The sequence below is a fragment of the Myotis daubentonii genome, chromosome 14, assembly GCF_963259705.1.
Source record: "Myotis daubentonii chromosome 14, mMyoDau2.1, whole genome shotgun sequence".
In the NCBI taxonomy this organism is placed as follows: domain Eukaryota; kingdom Metazoa; phylum Chordata; class Mammalia; order Chiroptera; family Vespertilionidae; genus Myotis; species Myotis daubentonii.
This window is the reverse complement of record NC_081853.1, coordinates 32,269,295-32,290,397: the sequence shown is the minus strand read 5'-3', so window position 1 is coordinate 32,290,397 and position 21,103 is coordinate 32,269,295. Positions and strand designations below refer to the sequence as shown.

Below are 21,103 nucleotides of genomic sequence, written 5' to 3'. Positions count from 1 at the left end.
CCTAAAAGCAGGGGCCAGGTCCTGCCCAGAGCCTCAGCCTGCTGCCTAAGACACAGTTAGTACTCAGCAAGTACTGGATGGATGAAAATCACTACCCTCCTGGGCTTTCTTACACTAACCTATAAAATGGGGTCATTACCTCATGGGGTGGGGAGGGTTTACTGAAAATACAGGTCTGGCCCCACCAGTGTGGCTCAGCCATTGAGCATCGACCCATGAACCAGGAGGTCAGGGTTCGATTCCCGGTCAGGGCACATGCCCAGGTTGCAGGCTCAATCTCTAGTAGGGAGCGTACAAGAGGCAGTTGACCGATGATTCTCATCATTGATGTTTCTATCTCTCCCTCTCCCTTCCTCTCTGAAATCGATAAAAACATATTAATATGTATAGTTCTGACGGGGCCTTGCAGACTCGAAAAATACTAAACCCGTGTGGGTTGCTATGAGGGGATTTCTGAGTTTCAGACTGTCCCAAACTTCTGCTTAAACTATGCAGAGTTCAACCCCTGCTTCTGAAATTGTCACAGGACACACTGACGACGAGACAGTGACGGACTCTCATCATCGGACATACCTAAGGCATCATGAGTCCGATGTACTTCCTTAATGTACACTGTTGTTTAAAGTTGACGCAGCAAACTGGCTGTCTAAGTTTGGCAGAGCATTTGCCTGTAATTTAATCTCTCAGCTTCACTTTTCAGAAAGATGATGCCAGATATTAAAATATGTCAAAACAAAATTTGAGTTAGTTTCTTAGTACACATTTTAGAAAGCCTCTCAGCAGTCAGGTACCCACATGAGAAGGAAAGATGGGATGCTGCAGTCCACTTTTGGTGTTTATAGGTAATGTTTTGTTGGGTGAGTTATGCCTCTTGGCCTGGACACCTCCTGACATTTTGTCTGGATTTCAGTGCTGATTTAGCTCAAGAGGACAAAGTTGGGTTCCCATTGTGGGATGGACACCAGCTGTCCATGGAGCCTCATTTAATCTCAAGTCTAGGACGCAGTGGATGTCATGGTCCCCAGGTGACAGGGAGGATTTAAGTGGCTTGCCCAGGGTCCGAATGCCCAGGCTCCTTCTAGCAGAGCCTAAGGATAGAGGGTCGACTGCAGGCAGAGGACCCCGTTCCTAACCCTAGCTCTGCCATTTACTCGCTTTGTGACCTTGGGTAAATGAATTAACCTCTCCATGCCTCAGTTTTCTCATCTGCAAAGTGGGGGGAAATAAAAAATCATACCCAACTCACAGGGTTTTTGTGAATGTTAACATGTGGAAAGCTCTTAGATCAGTGCCCGGCCTAGTAAGTGCTATGGAAGTATCTTGTTGAATAGAAAAAATACAACACTTTGTGTTTCTGTATGTCTACAAGAAAAATCCCACCTTCCCTCTTATACGCAGACACACAACACCTGGTAAATTATGGGTGAGGATTATCTGCTTGCAAAACACCCCGAGTCCAGTGCCTCAAAGTTGCAGGTGAGAAAAAGAACTATAAAATAAGCGCCGTCACTGAGAACATACTAGTATATCAAGCAAACAAACAGTTGTCATGAATTGCATTCAAGCGCAGAATGGCAAGGCTAGAAAAAGTAATGGGTTGACTTGTTCTAGAAGCAGTTTGAGATAGAAATAGAAAAATGCATCACAAAGGAGCAAATGGTGGATTTAGGCCAAAGGGGAAACAAGGGCCGTAAATGTTGATTCACAGGCGAGCAGCTAGTCCGTCCAGCTGCTGGAGGCAGGCGGAAAAATGGCCTCCGAGCTTCTTAAGAGCAAAAGCAAACCATGATGACTTAAAAGCATTATGGTGCCACCAGATGAAAGCAGACTGGGCTCAGGAGAAGCATTTTCCTGCATGTGTGCTGCACTGGGCTGGGTGCATGAGCACGCGGAGAGGTCCCACGGTGTTTCCATAACTGCTAGTTGTGGGGAGCGGCTACAGTGTTTGGACAGGTTAAAGCCTCGGACTAATGAGAGGGCACAGTCCTCTCACGGCCACGTGCAAGTCCCAGCTTCGAGAGCAGAGCCCTCCCAGCACAATCATAGCCAAAAGCTATAGTTGTGAGCTTGAACCTATGGTCCGAACACATGGCCCCACGTGCCTGAGTGATGTGGGCTTAATAGAGTTCAGGTGCATGTAATTGAGTAGATTCGAAACCCAGGAGAAGGTTGTAACCACACCCTTACTTTTCTTTGTGGAATCTGGCTATAAAATAAAGGCACGGATTACAAGCTGTGGCACTGTCTCTCTCCATCAGAGCGGGCAGCGTCTCACCCAGACCCAGCTTTCTTCTCTTGTCTGTCTTTTCCAAATCCTTCACTGTGCCCTCTCAGGTTCACCCTTGGCTGAGCTGGCACAGCACATAAGGTGCCCTGGGCTGAGTATGCCATGGCCGTGCCGGCTCGCCACAGCTAGTGACAGGAGGGTGGGTACAGCTTCCTTACAGTTGCTTTAGGACAGGCCGGTGGCATAGACTGAGGTGCAGTTTGGAGGAAGCCGTTCTGAGAGGGTCCTGAAGCTCTCGTGTCCTGGCTTGATCAAGGGGGACATTTAGAAGAATGGAGGGCTGCAATCTTTTGTAAAGGCCACTTCTCCACAGTGCAATTTTGATACTTCAAATAACACAGTTCACTCTCCCACCCTCTCCCTTCCCCCCGCCATGGGAACCTAGATTTTGGAAATTTTATGTTGTCCATTACGGCCACATTCAAATGATTTGACAATCCGATTGGAAGAAGTTTATGCTCCTCTTACTGGTATGAAAAGAAAGAACCTAATCAAGGCGATGCTCGAGTGGTGTTAGGCCCAGGGGCTTCCTTATATTAAATGCAATGCATAAATCTGCATATGTGTATTTCTCTGCGGGAGAGAGTCTACAGTTTTCATCAGACGCCAGGATATCTGTGAGCCAAAACAAGATTAAGAACCACAACTTTAGGGACTGGAACTCTCCCAGAATGGTGTTCTGGAGAGAGATGAGATTGCAGGAGCCCAAGTCCATTGAGGCTGAGTTTCAAAGTGAACAGTCATTAAAAGGTGAAGGAATGATCAGTAAGTGCACAGGGTTTCCTGTTGCAATTATGAAAATGTTCAAAAATCAATTGTGATGGTTGCCTAACTCTGATTGTAACACAAGTAAAAACTATCGCACACTTCTAATGGGTGAATTAGACGGTATGTGAATTACAACTTAATTAAGATCTTACCAAAGACAGACTCTGATGGGTAGCAATACCTACAAATCCAAGCTTACATTCAGAAATCATCACAGCGCACGCAGCACAGGCTGTTCCAACATTTCCTATTTTCCAGTCTCCACTCGCACTCCGCAGTGACGGTGGCAGCCATCTTTGGGGAGTTGGCGATCAAGCTCCATCTGAATAAGTGCTGTGGGTGGGGGCTCTGCACCCTGAGGTCATGTAGGGAGGGGCTTTGTCAGGGCCCACACTCTGCAAGGCTCCTCTCCCTCTAACAGCAGGGTCTTGGGTTGCCTGTGAGGGGAGCAGTTTCCAGGATTACTGAGGGTTCTGGCAGCCAAGCCCCTAATAACCAGCCAGGCCGAGCTTCTGGTCTAAGGATGTTGTACGTAGGGGCTGCAGGAATGCTCAGCACCAACCTCAGTGGTGAGACGTGGACTGTTTACAGAACGTTTGAGAGAGGGTTATAGACCACTGATGGGAAATGTGGTACAATGGGGGCTGTGCCCTAAGACTGCTTGGCAAGTCCCCCAACATCTGGCACGGCTGGGCAAAATAAAGAGAAGCCAGGCGCGTGACATGAGCCCACGCCTGTCTTCAGCTGTGGAAAATGGATCGGCGGTGAGGCTAGTTTGCCCAGAGCTTTCACAGAACAGCCATCCCGTAGGAGGCACCCGGTGTGGGTGAGCTCACTGCCCGTTCCCAGCGCTGTCCTGATGCCCATGGCACGGGCTTGGGGAAGCAATGGGGCCTCTAGGTAGGCTGTCTCTTGGATTTGTCTTACCTCAGATGAACAACATAAACTGAAACCAGTCCCTGGACCTTCCTGCAATCTAGGAGACATGTCTCAGATCCTCAGCCTAAACTTATGTGGAGAGCGACTACAGTGTTTGGACAGGTTCAAGACTCGGACTAATGAGAGGGCACAGTCCTCTCATGGCCACGTGCAAGTCCCAACTTGGAGGGCAGAGCCCGCCCAGCACAATTATAGCTAAAAGCTATAGTTGTAAGCTTGAACCTATGGTCCGAAGACGTGGCCCCACGTGCCTAAGTGATGTGGGCTTGATAGAGTTCAGGTGCATGTAATTGAGTAGATTAGAACAGTGTAAACATTTGACCACACCTCATGGAATCTGGCTATAAAATAAAGACTTGGCTTTTGGGCGCCGTCGCTGTCTCTCCATCAGAGAAGCAGCATCCCACCAAGACCCAGCTTTCATTCTCTTGTCTGTCTTTTCTCAATCCTTCACCGCCCCACTCAGGTTCACCTTTGGCCGTGCTGGCGCGGCACAAACTTAAATGTAGGAGTGTCTTCTACCGGTTAATCTCTCAGCCATGATTGAGTATAGTCTTTGCTGCCAGCAGGAGCATGGACTGCAAATGTGCAGGTCCTTATGTCTCCCCGTAGTGAGCAGTGGCTGGGGCAGGAGTCCAGTGGCTTCCCTGGGGACATCCCTCCTGGTAGAGAGGCCCCTCAGCCCAGCATAGCACCCTGGCAGCAGCCTGTTCATATGAATATGTGCTAGACTGTGGAAAAAGAATGGGAAAGCTCTAGACTGCTGGTAGGTTCAACCTGCCACCTTCGGCACGGGCTAACATTTGCAGATGAAGGTCTCTTTATTTGGCTCCAAAAAGGTTTAACACTAACACATTTTTTTAATAACACCAAGCAATTCCAGTATCTTCCCAGGCTAAGTCATTCCTTAAATCCACATTTCTCAAACTGTCCTCCAGAGATCTGAAATTTTTCAACGTGTTAATAAGTGCTCCTTAGAAATATGCCAAAGCAGAATGGGAAAGACTATGCATCGTAGCCCCAGGCCCAGGGCCAAGTTGGAGCTGGGAGAGTTGCCTCTCTTCCTCCCACTGGCCAGATCCCTCTATCCCTCTCCCTGCTGGCCTCCCGGATTGCTTCCCAAGTCCCTGGGAGCTGGTGGTCTGAACTCTACGCTCAAAACTTAGAGTTTTGAACCTTCCGTGTGCCAGCGACTTCTTTGACAGTGGCGGAGCCTATGGATCCCTGAGAATAATGATTAAGTGCATAACAATGTTAAAAAGAAAACCAATTATATCGGCATTCAGTTATCAACACCTAAGAAAAACAAATTTGTGATATAATACGTGCCTCTATTAATTCATTAAGTAACATGACCAAGCAGCAGGTCTATCCCTTCCTATGCTTTGAAGCAAGGATGCATGAAAATAATATTTTGAGGTGTCTGCCACACTGTAATGAAATATGAAAAGATCTGATTTCCATGGGAAGAAAGCCCCAGGTCTGCCAGCACTGCTGTGGCTCATGGCCTAGAATCCTAATGGAATAAAAGCTCAAGTTCAGGGAGAGCTATTGAGGATAAGGATGTCAGTGTTTCCTATCCGAATTCACAGAGCCCTAAATTCTGTCTTTGGACCCCATAGTAGGGAGTCTGTGGACTCCAGGTTAAGAGGCCCTGAGCTTCCTTATGCTTTACCTCCTGTCTGGTCAGTCTGGTTGTCTGTGAACATTCACTTGTGTAGAGGGGGCAGTACTTGTGCTTAGGGTCACCTGTCACACAAGAACTTAGTCTTTAAATGGATGGGACCGCAAACCGACTTACACACATTCATGGCACACCTTTGGGCATCTTGGAGAACTAGTGTTGTTACATTAGGCAAGTCAGAGCATTCCACCTGGGCTACTGGCGAGCCTTGGGGTCTTAGAAGCCCTTCACATTTGGGGCGGCCAGGCCAAGCCCAGGATGGCCAGAGCTTCTGGCTTGGAGCTCCTTGGAGGAAAGCCAGGTTTGGCTAAGCAACCCATCGTCTCTGTACAGTACAAACCCAATGAATGACACATGGCGTCTTGGGCTTGCTGCATGTGACCAAGGGGAAGCTGGACCACTTGTCCATCTCCTTTGATACTGTGGGCAATGGGCGGGGGCCCCTGGCATATTGGAGAAGCTGGCGCTCTGCACTCAAGGGGAAGTTTGCAGTCCCAGTGCAGCTGCCTGGGGACAGTAAGGCAAGGGACAGATGGAGGGTGGTTGGTATAGGAAGGCCAGGTGGAGTTCCTATGGGTGCAACTCTAGATAGCATGTCCAAATCTATGACAAAATCAATGGTCTGAATCTTTCTGGAATCTCAACTCATGTACTTTGGACCCTTGGCCTAAAGATAAATATCACAAACAAGGCCAAAAGTATTCTCCAGCCATGGTCATTGAATCGTGGCTGTCTGCTGGCGTGCCCTGCTGCCTCTCACCCCAAGCCAGCTGCAGGGTAACTGATCCAATAAGAAATTCCTGTTTTGCATTATTTAACACTAGATCTGAAAATGTTTGATTGGATTTAAAATCTATTCATAATACTACCAGAAACTTCAACAGTAAATTTGCCAGTGTATGAAGAGGAATTACAATTAGAGTCTTTAAATACAATTTGTATTGATGTAATTTTCAAATTAATGTTGTAATGAAACTTACCGCTACTTTGCAAAGTTTCTCATCACAGCAAACTAGGAAGAATTTAAAGACATTGTTAATTTAAAAACATCGTGATCAGAAATTGTGTGTAACAATTTCAAGCATAAATCCTGATATAAAAAGTTAAGGTCACAAAAGAAGGCTCAGAGTTTTCATTAAAGTTTCTTGAAAAGATCATATTGGAAGTTTCATATAAATCCAATGTCTTTCCTAATACTTGCATTTTATTTTTATCATCATAATTAAATACTGCAGAGAAAATGTAATGAAATTTGTTCCCTGTGGACACACTTAAATCCTCTTTCGGTTTCCCCCAGAGGGCTGTGCAAATACTATTGTCTATGCTTTTCGGGGGAGGTCCTCTCAAATATTCAGCCATGAGGTGAGAGACCTTGCGGCGAGGACCTGATAAGTTGTAGGCCAGCCCTTCCACTTCTTCCTTTCTGCCTCAGCTAAAATATTTCTGCAGTTAAAACCTCTTTTGATTAATGGTTAAACATATGTGGGTTACCCAGATGACAATTCATCCATTTATTAATTCATTCATCAAATGTTTAATCAAGCAAACCTCTGATCTTAGAAGACTGAGCTCCTGCTAATTCCCTGAAGATGCCACACAGACCCCAGCTCCCTTCACGCTCCCAAAATCTCTGACAAGTGCATACGGCGGACACACCTGCGCTTTAGCAATTTGCATTACCAGTGCTTACAGTCAGCTCAGTGCCAGGGCCATGGGGCCCAGTGGAATGAGTCTGAGAGCGAAGAGGAATGCCTCAAAGCTGCCTAGCCACTCAGCAGCTGTCTGCCCTTGGGCGGTTCTTCCTGGCAGAGAGCGGACTCTGATCCTCCCTCAGCAAGGCTGCTACTGCCCAGGCGAGACGCTGAACGCTGAAGGGGGAAGAGAATCAAAAAGCTGTAGATGAGGCCTCAGCGGTCGCATCAGGCACGGAAGAGGGCAGCTGTGGGAGAGCACCCGCTCAGGGTCAGCAGCTGACCCGGCCTCGGGGCCTGGGAGACGATCAGAGGGGCAGGAAGGGGTCACTGGATAGTCGAGTCAGTCTGTCCAAAGGTGGCCTGCGGCTTGGTTTTGTTTGGAGGTTTTCACAGGCTTCTTGGGAGATGCTGGCCAGTCAGCTTGTAATGTGATTTCCTGATTGGCACTGATTAACCATTTGTACGCCATAAGCGTCTATAGACGCAAGCAGCGGACTTTTTTTTAAATTAAATTCAAAATATCGTGACAGTTTAACTGGTTAACTTTTCTTTTTTTTAAACATTGTGCAGGCTGAACAGCAAAGTTTGCAACCTCTGGCCACACCAGTGTTGAGATAATAAAGATGGGCCCATTACCACAGGCATGGTCCCCAGGAAAAGGCGTGGGGAGGGCGGCAGGAGGAGGCCACTTGCCTCGTCTGCAGGGTTCCCAGGGACATTGATGTCACAAAAGCTGGTCACGCACCACGTGTGCACTCCATCCTCCAGGGAGGAAGGGCTCATTTTGCAAAGAGTTTGACTTCTAGGAAGCGCGAAACCCATAAAACTTCTGGAAGAAAACAGGAGACAATCGTTGTGAGCCTGGGTCAGACAAAGATTCTATTTTTTAAAATGGTGGCATGGATCATCTCTTTCCTCTTGGGTTTAAGAAATGCCAACACTCAGTATACAAGTTGTACATATTTTTAAACTCTTATCTTTCTTCCGTGGCTTCCGATGTTGGCTTGCAGGCTTTCTTGAGTGGGAGAGTTTCCTCTCTCTGGGATCCCCTTCCCTATATCGAAGTTACAGCTGTTCTACCGGCTCCCAGACCCCAGACTAGAGCTGGGCTTTGTACAGATGGCTCAGGGCTTCCTGCGGGTGGCCCCGGACTCTAATAGGTAAGATCACGAGCCAGTGGGCACACCGGCTCATTTGGACCAATTTAAGGCCATTACCCACGAGGGAAGGGCCTTTGGAACAGAGGGTCCAATAATGTGACAGCGGCTCGAGGAGAGGGGGCTCCGGGTCTCCGGGAGGCTTCCAGGAGAGGCAGGGAGTCTGGTGTTGGAAACAGGAGTTCTTCTTGTAGAGCCTGAAATCAGTGACGTCCATGGGTCCATGAGGGGCCTGGGCCTTTGGATTCTTCAGCCAACAGTATCACCCTCATATGTGGTGACCACTGTGCTGTGTGTGTGTGTGGCGGCGGGGGGGGGGGGGTTAAGGGGGGGGAAGGGCGGGGATGACAGCCAGCCCTCCCTGAGCACTGGCTGTGTGCTGGGGACTGGCCTGTTCCCTGTGTGGGTGTTAGCTCATTCCATCCCCACAAGAAACTTACATGGCCAGGCTCTGAGTGTCATCCCCTTAGCTGCCATGGAAGCCGAGACAGGCGGCGGCAGAGCTGGGGTAGCACTCCTCAGGGTGTCCCATCCTGCTGTGTCCCCCAGGGTCTGAGCCCAGGCCCCCAGCCTCAGGATGGCCGGAGCTCTGTGAGGAGGCCTCCAGCTAGCTGCAGGGCTTCCCCGGTCCAAGCCATGTTTGGAGAAGGAAAGAGAGCCTTCGATCCCACAGTCGTGGCTCCTGACTGCGCAGGATGGCTTTCAGCCACGCAGGGACCAGCGGCTGAGGGGTCATCTTTCCAGAAAGAAGTCCATTCGCCTCTTTTATTTTTCCTTTTTCCTTTTTATTGAATGAATTGGAGTGACACTGGTTAACAAAATCATACTGATGTCAGGTGCACAGTTCCACAACACGTCATCTGGACACTGTCCCCTGTGTTCACCACCCCACGTCGAGTCTCTGTCCATCACTGTTTATTCCCCCACCCCCCTCCTCCACCTCCCACACCCCCAGTCGCTTCTTTTAAAAATGGTCTTTCAACACCCTCGCTGAGCTTTAAAAATGTCAAGCGAAGCTTTTACTGACAGCAGGCTTCCTCCCATGACCAGGTGACATCTTCTCGTTGTGCTTCTCCTGGGAGAGGGGAAGGGGATCCGATGCCGGTGAAATGGGTGCCCGCGCGTGCCTGGTGCCCACGCTCGCCCCAGGCCCGTGGGCGGATGACCACAGAGGAGCTGGGGGTGGGGGACAGCCTCCAAATGCTCTGGCATCTCGGCTGCGCTCAATTTTTCATAACATCATAAAATGTTAAATTTCAGACCCTCCGGGTGTTCACATACATACAGATACACACACATCGTGAGGTCTTCACCGGGCAATTTGCAATTCTGCGGTCATTTTGCTTTAAATAAACGTTTCCTCATTTCCCCTTATCACTGTTGTTTGTCCATATGGGAGCTGCCGGGGCCCCTCACTCCTGACATCTGGGCTGCATTAATGATGCTGCCCAATTGTTCCCGGTCACTCACGGAGTGGCTGCCTGCTGCCCTCGCTCCACAAGCCTGTCCACAGAACTCCCTGCCCCCCTAGAGGGGGGCGCCTGGGTCCCCCACACCCACGGTGAGATGATGGCTGATTCCTTGTGTCAGGGAGGCAGTCAGCCGTCCCTTTGATGAAAACAAAGGATGCCAGCAAGCGCTGAAGGCAGAGGCTCCCTGGGAAGGAGGGCGCTCCTCCCATCGATCCGTTGCCCTGATTGCACGCATGCCCAGCCAGGTGGCCATTTCTTTCTTCCTGGAAACAAACATTCCCCACAGGGCCCCCCTTACACTGCGTTCGTTAGCGGGGATGAAGGAGGAAAGAACTATTGAGCGGTTGTAACTCAACAGTCTTCTCGGTCAACAGCCCATGTGAATAAATCCAGTGATGGGTTCATTCATTTCCGAAATGACAAATTGATGTTCACTTCAGATTTACTGATCACTTATTCTAAAGGCAAGGCATTGTTTGATCATGGAGAGGAAATAGCAAGGAGGTTGGCTCAGGTTCGCTCCTCCTGGAGCAAAAGGTCTGTGCACTTGCGTGCTAAGGTGGGTACGTGGAGTGGCACCTCCTGGAGCCCAGGGGCGGTCAGGGGGCCTCCAGCGCATCCTTGAGCACACGGTTTGGTAGTTGACTGGCTGTCAGTCAGTGGGCTAGGTTGCTGGGAAGCCAGTGCTCGCCCACGGATCGGAATCCCCTCCTTTGGTATTGCGGTCTTAGCCTGATTTGGCTGCCTTTAACTCAGGATTGGCAAATGCATGGCACACCTCACCCTCCAATCGAGGGGCTGTGGCTCCCTAGCCAATCACAGCACTCTTTCCTGCAGAGCTCGGTGTGACCTCAGAATCCTTCTTAACCCTGTGCTCCAGGCAAACAGTGGCCAAACATCTGGAGAGCTGGTGTCAGGTAAGGCATGAAACACTTGGCAGGCCCTGTCCAGGTTTCCTTCTCATTCTCAAACCCTCCCGAAGCAGCTTTGCCACCCGGAAGTGCCCAGAACCTCGAGGCTCATTGTCTCTGACACCTCACCCTGCAGGCGTTCCCTGCAGGACCAGCCCTGAGGACAGCCTTGCTCGAAGAACCCAGCTCTGACTGCTCCCAGGAGCACTGTTTTCTAACGAGCAACTCTCCTGGAGACAGTCCCACACCGGGTGGGAAATGTTTATGCATTTTGCTCTTAAATAACCAAAGATTTGCCATCCCACAGCTCTTTCCTGAGATAGCGTGTTCTCCTGGGATTCAGGAGCTTTCTCAGGAAGGTTTATTTCTTGGGCTCCGTTTGGGTGGGTGTGGGTGGGACCAGCAGATGCCCTCGGCTCGATCTGTGTGCTTTTCAACAGGAGCACCCAGCTGAGGGTATAGGATCTCATTTAAACGGGGCTGGGGGTGAGGGAAATCTGGGCAGGACCCCTAACTAGATTGAGGAAAGGAAATGCCATAAAACTATTCATGGCCCCAGGGAGTCCCTGAGCGTCCTCTGCTACCCATCTACCTGTGGGTACCATGACTTAGAAGGTGTAGCTTTCTCACCTTCAGGGCTGCACCCTGCCTCAGGTCCCCACCTGGCCGTGGTGCTCAGCCATCCTACACACTGTCGCCTGAGAGTGAGGACTGCAGCACCTGGCTTCGGAGCCCCCCAAAACGGAGGGGATTCTGGGATGTTTCCTGCCTCCTGATTAAGAGCAGTTTTTGTTTGAAGACCCACCTTTCCCGTCAGTGCCTGAGGCAAATGATGCCTTCTCCAAAGGTGGGTGGCCCACTTCTTCTGGAAGGCTTTCATGGAAACCTTGTCTTAACACCACCCAATCGTCCTGGTGTTCACATAAGAGGGGGAGCCATGGGGCAGGTAGGTGGAGGGTTCCTGCCATCATAGAAAGCAGTCACCATCGTGTAACGGAGAGATGAGGAGGGCTTGAATTACGGCAAAGGCTGTGCAATGGAGTGGACGTGGAATTACTAGTAGAAGAGTAGGTCAGGCCCTAGCTGGTTTGGCTCACTGGATGGAGCTTCGGCCTGCAGACTGAAGGGTCCCAGGTTCGATTCCGGTCAAGGGCATGTACCTTGGTTGCGGGCACATCCCCAGTCGGGGGTGTGCAGGAGGCAGCTGATCGATGTTTCTCTCTCATCGATGTTTCTAACTTTCTATCTCTCTCCCTTCCTCTCTGTAAAAAATCAATAAAATATATTAAAAAAAAAAAGAGTAGGTCAGATATGAGCCACAGCCAGCACAGACTAGATTTCACCATTGGGCGGGAGGGGGGGTGGGGGTGGGGGATGAAGGAGTCACTCGTGGCCACCAGCAGTTTAACTTCAGTACCTGGGGGATGGGGAGGCATTTGCTGCTTTGGGGGCCCAGGGGGAGTTAAGAAAAGTGACTTTGGTTCAGTATCTTCTGACTCTGGGATGCCTGTGAGACATCTGAGAGAGGACGTCTCAGCTGCCGCCTGACTTTTCGTTTTCTTGCGTTCTGCTTGCAAAATCAGAGAGAAGCAACATAGTGTCAGGGGCTGTTGCTTCCCCTTTGCTCTGAGGCGGGGTTCTCTCCAGCCCCTTGCCCTCAGGCGAGAGAGAGAAGCCAGCAGCACCGTCTGCTGGGGGCTGCAGGGCGGGCTCTCAACACAGCGGGGCCCTTCAGATGCTCCACAACTGACAATCCCAGGTCTACCGCCTGCCGGCACCTGCTCTCCGAGACACAGCACCACAGGCTCTTCCGACTGGAAGGGACGTTAGAGGTCACCAGTCCAGCCTCGGGTTGGCATTTCAGGAGTGTTCTAATAACTCGGGAGTTCCTCCGTTTAGTCACGCGAAGGCTGTTTCTTCTGGCTCCCCTGAACATGCTGTGAGAGGCAGGGTCCCCCGAGGGCCTCCTTCCTCAGGAGGCGCATGCTGGGACTCCTGTTCGCAGCGAGGGCCACGGCCAGGCGGTTTGGGAAAACACATTCTTTTTGTCCTGCACCGCAGAGCTACGAGAATGGTCTCCATGGTTACGGCCGCTTCCTAGAGGTGTCTATAGATTTTCATTTGCTATATTTCCCTAAATGTCTAATTTATGAATAATCTGTTTAGAAAGCCTGCTGGAAAGTTTCTGCCTGTATATGACTGACTATCAAGAAATATATATTTATATATTCAAATAAAAAAAATATGGCGAGAGGCATTTTGGGTAGATATTTTTTTTCCTCTCCCACTAAAAACAGAAATTCGGACTGACTTTAAAAATTTCAAGTTAAACAAGATTCAGTGAAAGAAACACTGCCTTCATGTTCTTCAAAGGCATGTGAGCCAGGGAGGGGCGGGAGCTAACCTAATTATGTTTTCTTTAATGTGAAGTAGCTATTTGCCCGACATGCCGTTCGCATCTCACCACCACATTCAAATGGCTAGGACATTGATTTTCCCCCTCCCATCCCTTGGGCTTCCTTTGAACATGAAAGTGTTTCTTCCTGTGTGTGTGTGTTGTGTGTGTGTGTGTGTGTGTGTGTGTGTGTGTGTGTTTCCCCTTTTTGTGAGAGCAGTGATAAGAATGGATCAATAATTACATTGTTGGATAAAAATGAATATAAATTTTATTGAAAAACACCAGCAACAATGTGGGAAAAGCATACTCAACAGCCACCGGCCCACACAACTCGATGCACGCGTAATGAAGAGTGATCACGTCGGGAAGATGTCCAACTAGCCATTCCAAAGGAGAAGAAATGACAGATGCCCACCGCGAAGTACGGCAACACCGCTGGCCCTGTGTTGGCTGCAGGCGGTCAGGTGGGACGGGTTTGGAGAGAGCCTGGTCCTCGCCGTTAGCGTGGCTTCTAACACGTTTCCACGTCCAAGCCCTTTGAGAAGAGAATTTCACAGACTCTCTCCGCAACTTGTCCCTCCTGCTTAACAGGAAACAGTTCTTTATGTCTAGCCTAAATCCTTCATGCTCCAGTTCATCTATTTACTTCCCTTTAATCTCAGCAGGCTGTGTGTGGAGTCTGTCCTGGTGGGACAATGTAACGTATGGGGAACTCACAAGGATCAGAACCAGACTGAAAACGGAGCCCAGCTGTGCTGGAGCCGCTTCCCAAACAAGCTGAAACGAAGTTAATTGCCTTCGCGGGTGTAGCCCATTTGCTCCGGCACTCTCCTTCCTTCCCTCCCGAACCCAGAACCCACCGCACCTTTCCGCCTGCGGCCTGAGGGCTGGCCATCCTGGACTTGCCAGCCACAGCTCTCTGAGTGTGATCGGCTTCGGTCCTTCACTGGCATAGTAATGAAGAGTGATCAAAGCTGTCCCATCCTGTCCCGTGTCCAGTGTTTCTGTTTCGGGGATTTCGGGGCCAAGCACGCCCGAATCCTATCCTAGTCCGTGTCTTCTCGCCAGGCAGTCCCCCAGGCTCGCTTCACAGCTTGTGCGTGGCAAAAATGTGCTCGGTGTGCACACGAGAAAGCACGGAGAAGCCACGAGAGAGCACCAAGTGAATTTAACACAAACATCTCAGCAGCACTTAACAAATTCTGCGGAAAAACCCTGGCGAGAGGGTCAGCCTCGCGGAGGTGTGCAGCGACGACAGTTCTGCACGTTGGGCACCAGGGGGCGCCCGTGCCATTCCACCGGCCGCGGGGACTCAAAGCCGGGGAAACAAAGACGGGGATTTGAATAAAAGACTTCAAAAAATGCAACCCCAAATTCCACCCTGAGCAGCATGCGTGTAAAAATTCATGAATATGGGATTTCATTTCATGTATTTTTACTTCGGTGGAAACGAAATGCAGGTGATTTTCTGGCTGTGTCGACAGCTGTCTTTACAACGGGCGTGCCTGGTTAAATGAGGAGGGAAGGGCACGCGATACCCGCAGGCACTTTGAGAGGCTGGGCCTCCTCTCTGGACAGCTCCAGTTTTGCTGGGTGGCATCCTCTGCATGGTCCAGAATATACTGATTAGGCGTATGGCTTTTAAAGAGATGCGTGTCTTTCTCTGCAGGAGGCGGCCCGCTCTGGGTCCAGTGAATGACAGGAGTCATGCAAGGCACTTATTATTTTGATGAAACAGCACATTCCTTTCAGCCCATAAAATCAAAGGTGTGAGAAAAGGCTGTTTTGAGGGTGTAAGCACTCCCCTTGCTTCCCTGTGGCGGAGCACAGCGGTTCCTTCTCCCGGGCCTTTGTGTGCTCTCCGGGCGGGCGAGTGACATGGTGCTGAATGCCTGGGTGGCAGAGCCTGCCAGAAGGCACTGGATGCAGGCCAGGGTCGCTCAGCCCCCCGTGGGGGTACTCCCCTCGTGTCCCAGGGCCGCCGGCCTGGTGGGGGATGACGGAACTTCAGACAGGTCTGGGTGAGGAGGCTGCTGCCACCCACCCTGAGCTCTGGGATGAGGGGCAGGGCCCCCTTTGTTTCCTCTGTAGCCCCAGCATGTAGCACAGTGCCTGGTGCTTATCAAATACCCCCACAAACATGGGTGGAATACTACACCAATGTGAGGATGAAGGCAGAGGAGGCTGAGGGTCCCTGGCTGACCCTGGCTGTAGCTGAGCCTGGGGGCAGTTGGAGCAGCCGTGGGGGGGAGGAAGTGCTGGGCAGGACTGGCTCTCAGGGGTGGGGGGCGCTGAGATAGGCAGAGGCCACAGAGCTGGAGAAGCCAGGAAGTCAGCAGGGCCACCTGGAGAGTCTCTGTGTGTCGGATGGTGTTGCATCAGCCATGCAGGGCATTCTCCATCCTTCTCTCCCCCCTGCCCCTGCAGGAGCCGGCCTTTCCACTGTTGCCATGGCAACGCCTGCCAGAGGTGCTGCTGAGGGCCAGCTGGACAGTCTCGGACCTGAGTAAGCAAGAGACTCTGGACTGTTCCCATGGAAGGTGGGATCCCGAGGGTCTCTCTTGTCAGAGAAAGGGAGGGAGATGGGATAGGGACGAGCACAAAAACTGCTCCCAGGGCAGGCTGAGCCCCCCCACCCCCAGCTGTGGCTTTGTTGGCGGGGACTCCTGGGGCCTGCAGAGTCCTAGTATCTGGGATCCTCATTGGCATTGCAGGGTTGCACTCCTCCCTCACCTGGCCTCCTGCCCAGGTCTGTGTTTAGGGTTATCCACAAGGCTCCCCAGGGGCTGGCAGGCCTCTTGAGGCTCCCTGTGCAGGGTGCAGGCTCAGAGAGGGCCTGGAAGGGCACCCCCAACTGACCCAACGGTCTGCAGGCTCCTCTGGGAGCACAGAGCCGGAGGTCTCAGCCCCCCGCTTCAGCACTGAGCTGTGGATGTCAGAGTTGCCTTTGGCAAAGATCTGCCAGGATACCCAAGAGTGGGCACTGGCTTCTCTCTGCTTCACAGTCTCCTCATCACATCTCTGTTGCCACATTTCCAGTGTACACAGGGGTGGTGGGGGCCACCAGCCTCCAGCCAGTTCGGGGAGCTCCCATCCTCTTCACACCTTTCCCCCCTGGGCTCTCGAAAAGCAAGAAGCACCTAATGAAGAGACAGCAGGAATTCGGAAGATGGTCAGGTCTGGGGAACAAATGATAGTCCGACCTGGGATCCAGGAGTGAGTGAGAAACACTGTGATGCTACTGGGAAGGGGCCGGGGATGGAAGGCGACTCAGCCTTGCAAATCACGTCCCTCTGGGGCCCAACAGAGCATGCATTCTCTCCCCAGCACGTGAAGAGCTCCCAGCCTGGCCAGCACCCCTGCTTCCCCACATCAGCCCTACAACAACGACAACAGCATGAACACGAGAAGGGGCATCTGGGCAGTGGTGTACAGTTTACAATACCGTGGATTTACATAGCACCTTTTTCTTCTAAGGGGCCTTTGCCTCTGTCCCCTCGGCCATCGCCACCACTGAGCGAAGCCCTCAGAACACAAACATCACAGCTCCGGCAGCAGGGCGGGGAGGCGGAGGCAGAGGCCTGGGAGTGATTCCATGCAGACTCAGTGGTGTCCAGGGCTCTCTGCACTTCCCTGGGGCCCTCCCTGGCGGGGTAACAGGGCCCGGGCCCTCACTGGTCGTTCACTTTATATTTCAGGATGTAGGAATAGAAGTTGTGGTTGGCGTTCTCCAGCACCATGACGTAGACTTCCTGGCAGCCGGCCGTGCTGCAGCTGCCCTCCCAGTAGCCCTCGCTGTTCAGGGTCAGGGGCCACGTGTCCTGCCCCTTCACCAGGGCTTTGGCGACACCGTGCAGCTTCAACTTGAACGGGACGTTGCGGTTGGCGGGAAGCACACCCGACAGAGGCTCCAGCAGCTCGTTGTCCTGCCCCCAGTTACCAAAGCTCTCGGGGAACATGGGCCAGTTCACCTTGGTGTTGGAACAGCACAGGAGATAATTGAAGACAAAGGCATAGTTGCCCGGTTCCTGCCTCTTCTTGACGAAGATCTTGAGGGCAAACTTGCCGGCGTGGGGCAGCTGGACTTTCAGCTCTGTCCGCTTCTCCCGGTGCAGCTGGAAGATGTAGCGCCGCTGCATCTCCTCGGTGATGGGGCCGTCGTCCCCGTGCAGGGAAGCCAGGATGCTGATGCCCTCCTCCACGCCGAAGCTGATGGAGCAGCGCCCATCGCTGGTGTGGATGATGGGGTCAGGGTGGGAGGGCTTCCGGATGCCCATCTGCTCCGAGAACCAGCTGGGACCCACGGGCTGGTGCAGCTCCGATGGCAGCCGCACCCCCACGTCCACGTAGTTACACTTGAGCGTGTACTCCAGCACGGAGCTGTAGATGTCGGAGTTGCCTTTGGCAAAGATCTGCAGCTTGTGGGTGCCCATGGTTGGAGGGTAGACATCCAGCTTCATCCCGTTCTGCTGGAGTCTCAGCAGCCCGTGCTCCTGCTTGCCATTGAGCATGAACATGAACAGGGTCGGGGCACAGCTCTCCACGGTGATGGTGGCCTTCCCGTTCACTGTGGAGGGAAAGCCAAGGCCGGGTGAGATGGGTTCAGCCTGTGATGATGTGCTGGTAAATGGTTAACAGCTGGCTCTCTGGATGCAAAACCCTGACTTGTAGTGTTTGCCCCTTTCCGTGGTGTAAATACTTTCACCATGATTGATTTTAAGTGTCCAATGTGTTGTCCCCAAACATGACATAAGCCAACTGCAGCCCCCCCCCCCGGAGGGTCCCCCTACCCACTGTAGGTGGTTCTCTTTGAGGGAGTTGAAACCTGGGGTCTCAAGAAAACAATCTGCCCCCAGCTGTCTGTGCTCACCCCACTCATCTGATTCACCTTACGGAAGCTGCATGGAGGCCTAGCCTGATTCCAGAGCCGGGGAGGGGCCCAGGAGTGAGGAGGGCCCGGGCCCTGGCTGCAGAGCCACCCCGTGACCATCTCCTCCAAGTCCTGAGCCTTGCTTTCACACCGCTCCCTCCAGCATCTGCTTATTACAGTGACAACAGCTGTCACGTCAACACATCACCTTAAAAATGGTTTGGAATGGCGTCACTCCTGCGGACTGTGCTCAAAGGGTGGGGCTGCTTCCTTGCTTTCCCCCCTCTGCCTCATGCTTCCTCATGGGCGTGTCTTAGCCATGTTTGTGGAGTGAAGAGCCAGTGGGTGCATGGGCGGGTCTTTGGCCTCAGCCCTCCCTCTGCCTCTCCCCTTACCCTCTCAGGCACTGTCAACTCCTCACCTACTTTACACCCCCAAACCCCTCCCCATGGCAGGTCCCCTCTATCCATTTGGCTCTGAAATCTGGCCTCTGTCTCCATTCTCCAAAGTCTTCAGTGGCTTTCTTGGAGAACCCAGGCTGCAGGCCACACCCTCTCCTCCCCTTGGGCCACCACCCTCTCCAGCTTGGCCCCTCTTTCCATTCCTCTGATTGCCGACTGCTATCATTCCTTCCCTTTCCATTACACTAACTGTGGGGTTCTTTGTGCTTTCTGCTATTTTCGTTTTCTACACTCTTTGACTACGGCCTTCAGGACCTATGGGACACCTGTCCCAAGGTCACCTCCCAAGAAAGTGACCAAGAACAATAGAGGGTTGCAACCCTCTCCCTTCACTTCCTCTTCTAAGTCAGCTCAGTGGGCAGAGCTATCTCAGCCCTCAACTGCTCTTGGCCCCATCCTGTTCCACCTAACATCTGAGTTGGTTGTGAGGTGCCCCTGCAATTCACGTTTGATGTGTGGGATACTGGCCGGGGCCTGCACATGGCAGCCTGAGGGCTCCTGTGAAAATATCCCCCCTGCCTCTTCTGGGCTCACCTCTGCGGTCACCATCCAACAGCAGACCATTGCCCAGGCCTGGCCAGCGCCAGGGGCCTCCCCCTCAGGGCCACAGGGCGTTCTCCCACATCCTCCAGGGGCACTGCCCTTCACCCCCAGGACCCTCTCACCTGTTCTTCCCCTCCACCGCATCCCCCAAACCTGGGCAAGACCTGACTGCCAAGGAGCCTTCCAGACCCCCCAGATGGGGCTGAGCATCCTGAAGGCCCCTCTCCCGTCCTGTCTCCCTTCCAGGAACGTAGCACTGCTGTCATGAATTTGTCTGATTTTAAAAAATATTTTTATTGATTTCAGAGAGGAAGGGAGAGAGAGAGGGAGATAGAAATATCACCGACAAGAGGAACTCATTGATCGGCTGCCTCCTACACGCCCCCTACTTCAGATCGTTGAACGACTGCCTCCTACACGCCCCCTACCTCAGATCAACCCCGCAACCTGGGCAGGTGCCCTGACCAGGAATGGAAATGACAGTGGAGAAAAGGACATAAGAATAGAGCCACAGTTGTTTAAGAATTATTCGCCTTGCGAGCTACAGATAAGAAGGTTTCTTACAGACCCGAGGAAACTGGAGGATGTGTGGCAAGAAGAAAACAGAGCTGTAAAAAGATAAGAGACACCCGGGGCCCTCGAGTTTGCCTCAGGAATGCTGACCATTCTCTGTCCCAGGAAATGGCAAGCTGTTTTACTACTACTGAAAATTAACTACCTTGTTATCGGACTTCAAGATCCTGGAAGGAGACACACAGACACACAGACCCTGGGCCCTGCAGCCATGTCCTCCCCTCCTCACCACCATCCCCCTTGCATACAGCCTTTCTTCCTTATTCCTATACTAGAGGCCTGATGCACAAAATTTGTGCAAGAGTAGGCCTTCCTTCCCCCGGCTGCTGGCACCAGCTTCCCTCTGGCACCTGGTACCTGGGCTTCCCTCTAGCCACCAGCAGGAACCCGGGACCCAGACTTCCCTTGCAGCCTCGGCTTTTGTCTGGAAGGTCGTCCGGGAGGACGTCTGGTCTAATTAGCATATTAAACTTTTGTTATTATAGATAATCAGCCAGCTCCTAGGAGGTGGAAGAGCAGATTTTCACGGATGACCTGCTGCTTCCCCTAGTGGCAGCATATGTGAGCGTTACTGGAGTAAATGCTCACATAGGATTCAACTCTGTCTCTGCTTAATTGGCTCAGGTAGTAACAGGCAGCCCGGACCCATGGATTGTCAGGTTTCAGAACCGCGACCTCCTGGTTCATAGGTCAACATGCAACCACTGAGCCACACTGGCCAGGCATGAATTCATTTTGTGTAATGTCTGTCCTCCCTGCTGGGTGGGGGTGCTGTGACCAAGGGGCCCTCCTTTCCTGCTTGTCCCAGTGCCACCCGAGGGTTCTTGGCAAAAGTGAGTGTTACAGCTGGGGAGACACAAATAAAGGGCTGGGCCGCCTGGGGACGTAGGAGCCCGTGTCCACCTTTGTCCCTTTCTCCTCCCTCCCCCTTCATGGCCCTCTCAGAAAGGAAGGGAGAGAGAGCGCTCTCTGCTCTCAGTGGCTTGCCACCCCACTGCCCTGTGTCTTCTTCCTGTCCTGCTTGTGCACCCCGGTTTCCCTCTTCTGCTTCCTCCCCACCCCCACTCTTAACTAGCTCCAACCCAGAGGCATTCTTTAAATATGCATCTCGAGTATGGAATCACATTGCAGATTACTATCTAAGAAAGCAGCCGTGCTGACATTTCTTGCAAAAGCACAGTCCGCTTGGTGGCACGAGTTAGATGTTGGTGTGCCTGGTGCGTTCGTCCCTGTGGCTCCTCAGAGGACAGGCTCCCCACCTGCCGAGACCCTGGCAGCCCAGGCCATCCTGCCTCCGCTCAGGCCAGTGGCCTCCCGCTGTTATTTCAGTAGCAGGAGCCCCCAGG

The 21,103-nt window shown here is 52.1% G+C and overlaps 1 protein-coding gene across 1 annotated transcript in view; it reads right to left on the bottom strand.

Moving 5' to 3' along the window:
• Nucleotides 1-16,710: 16,710 nt before the first annotated feature.
• KY (kyphoscoliosis peptidase) overlaps nucleotides 16,711-21,103 on the bottom strand; it is a 38,496-nt gene continuing 34,103 nt past the window's right edge. Inside the window, exon 11 of the mRNA XM_059663876.1 lies at nucleotides 16,711-17,877. Within this exon, the coding sequence (XP_059519859.1) occupies nucleotides 16,982-17,877 (896 nt within the window). The 3' untranslated portion in view covers nucleotides 16,711-16,981. The remainder of the gene's footprint in view (nucleotides 17,878-21,103) is intronic.